General features: G+C 52.4%; 1 protein-coding gene across 9 annotated transcripts in view; it reads left to right on the top strand.

The window, feature by feature from the left end:
* The window catches only part of SCRIB (scribbled planar cell polarity protein), a 125,657-nt gene that overhangs the window by 74,493 nt on the left and 44,204 nt on the right, over positions 1 to 6,960 (top strand). For all 9 annotated transcript variants that reach the window (XM_019553820.1, XM_019553811.1, XM_019553865.1 and 6 more), the window contains 3 exons: positions 2,884 to 3,060; positions 4,033 to 4,149; positions 5,477 to 5,665. In XM_019553820.1, the coding sequence (XP_019409365.1) occupies positions 2,884 to 3,060; positions 4,033 to 4,149; positions 5,477 to 5,665 (483 nt within the window). The remainder of the gene's footprint in view (positions 1 to 2,883; positions 3,061 to 4,032; positions 4,150 to 5,476; positions 5,666 to 6,960) is intronic.

The raw sequence follows: 6,960 nt of genomic DNA, 5'->3' as shown, positions 1-6,960 counted from the left end.
CCTCAGGAGGTCTGCTAGATCCCTGGAGAGGCAGGGGGGCTGCTGTGTATTTATAGTATTTAAGGCCAGAAAGAGCCATCAGATTATCCAGCTTGACCCTGTTTACATCACAGACCATTAAATGTCACTGACTCACCCTGTAATGAGCCCAGCAACTTGCAGGGAAGTAAAGCCTATCTTGTAGAAGGGCCTCAAGAAACAGAGAATCCACTTCTTCCCTTGGTAGGAAGTTCCAGTGGTTAGTCACCCCTGCCCCCAATGAAGTGTTTCACTTGTTGTCAGTCTGAACTTTTTCCAGCCATTGGTTCTTGTCTGTCTTTTTCTGATAGAGAGATTCTGAAGTTCCGCAGAGAACCTTATCATTCTTCTGCACCATAATCAAGTTCTCTTCAGTCTTTTTGTTAAGCTAAACACACTTGGCTCTTTACTTCTCTCCCTATGAGACGTGGTCTCCAGTCCACAAGTCTTTTTTTTTCTTCTTGGCTTTTTCTGCATTATCCCCAATTTTTCTAAACTTTTTAAAATGCATAATGGGAAGCAGTGTTCCAGTGTCGGTCTCATCAGTGCTTGCATAGAGAGCTGATACCTCCTCCCTGCTGGTACCCAAGGTTTGTAGAAATAGCTAGCACATTTTGTCACTTGGCAGTCGTGATCCCTCTTTGGAGTCCCTGCTGAGCCTGGTCTGGTTGGCCTTACTTGTTCCTCAGTGTGTAGCGCTGAATAAAAACACATTTGCTGAATATGCCCAGGCCACAGATCAGTCCAGCTTGCTTGATGTATCTGCTGTGTGCTAACCAGCATTTACCACTCTGCCAATCTTTGTGTGTCTGCAGACTGTCAGCAGAGACCGTGTATTTAGTACTGAATAATGTCAGGTCTAATATTGACCCCCTACAAAACCCCATTCAAAACACCCCCTACTGATGATGGTATCCACGTGAACCAGTTGAAGAGCTGTCACTTAACCAAGTCTCCATTAATTTAACATGTGCTACATTAACAACGTGCAGCCACTGTTTCATCATAATATTGTGGGAATTATGTCAAGCCAAAGTCCATTGCGTCTCTGCTTTTACCTTCATCAGTCAAACTCTTCCAGCCCCCTAGTCCCTCAAGCCATGTTGGCTGGCATCAGTTATGCTCCTGACCTTTCGTTCTGTATTAATAGGACCCCATATCAGCTTGCCCATTATCTAACCCAGGACTGGTGCCGCGCCAGCAGGCATTCAGTTACCCGGGTTGTCCCACTTGCCCTTCTTTAATGATGATACAACATGTGCACTCGTCCAGGCTCCCGGAAGTCCTCCGATATTCTAAAGTTTATTAAAAATGGCCATCAGGCTGCCAGAGGTCTCTAGAGCCTACTTAAAGCTACCCAGGCCTCCTGGTTTTAAAATGTTCATCTGTTATGCATGCTGTCTGATATCATCGTCAGTTATTAATGGACTGGAAAGTATGTTGTCATCCTCACAAGATGCACCATCCTGCTTTTTTCCAATAGCCAAGTAGAGATAATTACAGAACCCTTCTGCCTTTTTCTGTGCTATTCTTAGCAATGTTATCATCTCCATCTGGTGATGGACATGTACCATGGCTAGGATCTACAGGCAACCCCCGCTTAATGCTATTTCGCTTAGCGCTATTTTGCTTATAATGCTCATTTTAAATTGATACTTGATTTCACTTAGCGCTCAGCAAGTTTCGTACTTATAACGCCCACGGTCACCATCTTGAGTCATTAAAAACAATTGCAGTTGCCATCTTGGGTCATCAAATACTTTTGGTTTCACTTAACGTTCATTTTGCTTAATGCTTGGTTTTTCAGGAAACAGTTAAGAAGCTAAGCGGAGGTATTTTGTTTCAAACATATAAAAATTCCTTCTCCCTGTTCTAACCTGTGCCAGCTCTGTGTCTTTCCCCATGTCTTTAGCTTCCCTTATCAACTGTCTACTCTTTAGAAGTTCCAGTGCATATTGATTGCTCTCTGTTTCATCCTTATTCGTTTGTTATAATTCCTTTTTTAGTTTCTAATTATTGTCTTCACTTTGCCATTGCACCACATGGGATTTTAGGCAGAATCATCTTCTTTCTTGGTTGCAGCCAGCCAGCTTCTTGTCTGGCATTAATGCACCTTTACGGGTCACAGTGTGTCCCAGATGGAGTTACCTCATGTTAGACACAGTGTCTTCTGTGTTGGAAGAGTTAAGACTGCCATTCAGGAAACTCCACGGGTGTTCCTCTGCCTGTTGCAGGAGAATTCTCAGACATACCCCCAGAACCGTGCAGGGGTCCTTCCCATGCACTATAGGCAGGAATCACTCGTTCTTTCCCCTGGGTGATCGGTGGTTGGTAGCAGGTGCCTCTCCTGGACAGTCCCACCACACAGATCCATGTGGTTCAAAACCCTGCCCTTCCCACTTGCCGGGAAATTTAAGCAATTGCTGTCATCACTGCTGGAACATGCCCCCCATCCGCCAACCTCTTATTCCCTCTGTTCTTCCTAAATAGAAGTGGCAGCACTCCAGTCCTGTGCATTACTCTGTCAGGTATCATCACGTATCAGGGAGGATTTCTGGTTCCAGTGCCTGGATACCCAGGGAGTTCCCTTAAGCAGCTTCGTCAGACACAGTGCAGGCCCTTGCACCAGCAGTCATGGGTGCAGCAGGTGGAGCCTCCCTGGGGGTCATGGAGGCATCTGGCAGTGTTGGGTGCCAGCTGAGGATGCAGTTGGGGGAGTCCATGGGGTTCACTAAGGAAGTGCTGCCCACTGGTTGGGCCAGGCTCTATGGAGTGGGTTTCACTACATCAGTTTCTCTGCCAGGAGGCAAATGTCTGCTCTCCTCCGAGGCCTTTTCCCACTGTAACCGCTGTGGCTCTCTGCAGGTCATTCCTCAGGGGCTAGCGTCTCGCAGTGGGCTGCGTGTTGGGGACAGGATCCTGGAGGTGAATGGCATTGACCTGCGGCACGCAACTCACCAGGAGGCCGTGAATGCTCTGCTCTCCAACAGCCAGGAGCTGACCATGCTAGTGAGGCGAGACCCTCCGCCCCCTGGCATGCAGGTAGGTACCGAGTGGGGAGGGCAGGGGGCAACACAGAGGAGAGGTCATGGATACCACTGTGGGCTATGCCAAGAGGGCTTGTACCAGCTGGGGATGGGGAAACCAGAGTAGGAGGATTCCCCCCTCCCCCCTGTATTCAGGTCATTTACTAGCATTAAAACTCCCAGCAGCTTACACAGCTCCTGCCCCTTTTTTGCTGAGGGAGGGGATTTCCAATAGAGACTCCTGCGACTCCTGCCTCCTGACTCCACAGGCAGATGGTTTCTCCTCCCTCTGAGTTCAGCTGGAACTCAGGCTTGGAGGTGCAGCCTGAATTTTCCCCTTCTTCCTCTTACTGCAGAGGTAGCCTCAGAAAAGAAGGGAATCCCAGTGGAGGCCGTCAGGGGTTCATCCTTGTGCCTGAGGGCTGGGCAGGTTTGCGTGAGTTAGACCTGTTGCTCAGAACAGAAATACAGGAAAGGGAGAAAAGGGCAAAGCCAAAGCAAATGCAGCTGATTAAGCCAAAGCAGGGGAAAGTTGCAGACCGGATCCCTTCCAGGCATGCTGTCCCTGGATGGCTGCCCTGCCCCTGCGGGAGTCTGGTAGCAGCAGCCCCAGCTCAATCCAGACCAGTGGTTCCCAGCCGTTAGCCTCAGGGAGCCCCTCATTAGACTCAGGGTAGCCCTAAGAAAATGTCAGCTTTTAGTTTTCACTCAGTTTTTGACTAGAGAAAAATAATAGCACAACTTTTCTGTTGAAAAGAACTCAGAAAGACCACAGCAGTTCAGGTGATCTTTAATCCCATGGCTTCCTGTTTGAAATCTCTGGGTTTGTCTTGTGAATCATATTTGCACACCTAGCACTGCTGGCATTGCACAGCACCCCGCGGGACCCCTGAAAGGGTATCAAGGCACCCCAGGGTGGGTCATAGCTGTCCAGCTGAGAATCGCAGGTCTAAACCGACTTGGAAGCAGACACCGTTTGTGTCCACAGGAAATCTGCATTGAGAAGGCACCTGGGGAGAAGCTGGGCATCAGCATACGGGGGGGAGCAAAAGGTCATGCCGGGAACCCCTTCGATCCAACTGACGAGGGCATCTTCATTTCCAAGGTGCTGAATTGTCCACCCTCTATCTGCCTTCCCCCCAGGAAACATGCATGTGCATGCCTGTCCCCACCCTGGAGAGCTAGCACGTGGTAGGGGCATAGGAACATGCCCTCGCCTATGCCTCTTGCACGCGTCCCTGCCCGTGTTCTTCCAGTATGCACATGCTCCTTTCCTTCCCCCTGCAATGCACTCTGCACCTCCCCACCCCTGCCAGGCCATTGTCACATGCCTGCTTCCCCCATGAGCAGCCACCTGTGCACCCTTGGCAGGCAAGGAGACACACACATGTGCCCTTGGCCTTCCTCCTCCAGCAAGTCACAGGAGCCCTCCCCAGCAGCACATCTCATGTGTCTATGCTCTGCTTTCCAATCCACTCAGCAAATCAAGGGCAGTTTCCTTCCTCTTCCTAGCAGGGGACAGCCAGGCTCTTCCCCCCCGCCATGCCCTCTCCCTGCGTGCTCGCTCCCTGTCCTGCCTGCCCCACAACAGGAACTCTCAGATGCTCGCCGTCCTTTCTGTACCCACCAAAGAGTCAGGCACGCATGTACGCTCAAGGCCTTCACCCCAGCAGCCAATGGCAGGGAAGCCTCCTCCCCTTCCAGGGGCCACCAGCCCACATGTACAACACCTCCCTCTGTAAGAGTCCTGCTGCCCCTGGTCTCCCACACCCAGCGGTCTCATGCATGCTCTCCATCCTCATGACAAATCCCCTGCCAAAGTGAACCATCACGCTCCTCCCGCAGGTGCATGGACACTTGTGCACACAGTGTCCAGTCCCCCCCTGACTGCACATTGCATGTGGGTTACTTCACCCCATGACAACTTGCAGCCACAAGGAAAGCACAGGCGGGCGCACTTGCTGTGCTGGGGAGAGGGAAGGAGAGACGTGTGCACATGTAATGTTTGTGGAGAGAAGGTGGGTCCATGGGGGTGCAGGGCTGAAAGGCCTGTGTGCAGCCAAAGCCCCTCATCAGGCTACACATGTGCCTGCATGTTCCTGCCCCTGAAGATGACCAAAGGGCTTCCCTGCCTCCCAGAACAGGGCACTAGCACTCCCCATCCCCTGAAGGCAGCATCCATACCCCTGAGACCCCTTCCCACCACATCACACAGGCACACGGTGGGTTTTTTCCTCCTCCCCAACCAGTCTCAGCCGTGTGTCTGCCTTCTCCCCACAGCAGATCTCCTGGGCTGCCCCCTTCTTCTTTCTTCCCTGCCACAAACACACAAGTGCTCCCCTGACATGGGGCACCACCCTCTCCTCCCCCACACCTTGTCCACACTGCCCTTGGGCACCAGCCCCTCTGAGGCAGCCTCTGCCCCCTTGCAGGTGAGCTCCTCTGGGGCGGCTGCCCGGGATGGCCGGCTGAAGGTGGGGATGCGGATCCTGGAGGTGAACCACCAGAGCCTGCTGGGCATGACGCACACAGAGGCTGTGCAGATCCTACGCAGCGTGGGCGACACACTCCTCGTCCTGGTATGTGACGGCTTTGACCCCAAAGCCGCGGCTGCCATTGAGGTGAGTGTCAGGGCTGGGATGGGGATAGGAGCATCCCACAGGGCTCTTGATGCCAAATGGCAGCTTCATACATGTGTGCAACCCCTCCTGGTTTGCAGCACAGTGATGTGTCCATGTGCTAGGCTGACCAGAGGCCTAGATGATGTTGTGAGGTTGGGCTATCTAGGAAGCCTTCCCCAAAGCAAGCACTCCCTGCTTTTTCAGCCTTTTATGTGGGGCTCCAGAAGTCCCTGGTTGCAGAAGGGAATGCAGGATGAGAAGGGCCCCTGGGTCACCAGGTGTAGTGCCAGTTCTTGCATCCTATAGCTTGGCTCATAAACTCCTATGACTCCATATCCAAAGGGCACAAGGTGCTGCCTTCACAGCTCTGGGGGGCTGGAAACCTACTGCACCTTTCCATCTTGAGCTTGCTGGTGGCACCTTACACTCATTTGTCCTGTGCCACCATTGGCCCTTGGCTGAGATGGCCCTTCTCCTTCCTGTTGTGGATTCGACTCCAGCCCCGACCCAGGTTAGACCTTTTCAGCCTTCACTTGCCAGGACACAAGGTAGGTGGTTTAGATGCTGCTTGCAAGGCACAAGGTCATGGGCTGGCCCTTCTCTGCACACACTCCACTTTGAATCATCTCTTCTGGAAGTGGGTGACTGTATTCCCCTGAGGTCTCACCCACCATGCACAGTGGCATGTCACTCTGCCTCCTCTGTGGGAAATGTTCTATCTGATACGTCCTCAGGGGGCGTTTCTTTTTCCATGGATGCAGCCTCATGGCGCATCATCCTGCCCAGGAGGCCAGAGGAGGTTCCAGCAGGATGAGCTGTGCTAACAACTGCCCTTCACAGGCCACAGCATCTGGGGGGTCTTGCCTAGCCCATTCTGCTGTGAGTACCTGACAGCCAGACTGATGTGCTGGCCAGTCGCCCTCCATACCACCACCCACTGCTTGCCTGCCAACAAGGAGTCAGTCAGCTCCCAAGTGTTGGAAATGATGGGCAGGCCACACGTCTGTATAACTGTCCGGTTATACAGATGCATGCCTTGCCAGTCTTGAGGTGCATGCGTCTGTATAACTGGACAGTTGGTCACCACAGCATGTCAGCCCCTTGCAGATGACACATGGTTACCTCACAGTCTCCAGGGATGCATGCGGGTGGGGGCAGCCCGCAGTGCTGGCAGGAGCTGAGGGACAGAGAGGGAGAAGGGATGTCCTCCACAGTCACACACACAATGTATTTCATAGATTTCATAGACATTAGGGCTGGAAGGGACCTCGGGAGATCATCGAGTCCAGCCCCCT

Source organism: Crocodylus porosus, unplaced genomic scaffold, assembly GCF_001723895.1.
Source record: "Crocodylus porosus isolate Cpor-Errol unplaced genomic scaffold, CroPor_comp1, whole genome shotgun sequence".
NCBI classification, from domain to species: Eukaryota; Metazoa; Chordata; order Crocodylia; family Crocodylidae; genus Crocodylus; species Crocodylus porosus.
This window is presented reverse-complemented; position numbering and strand designations above follow the sequence as displayed.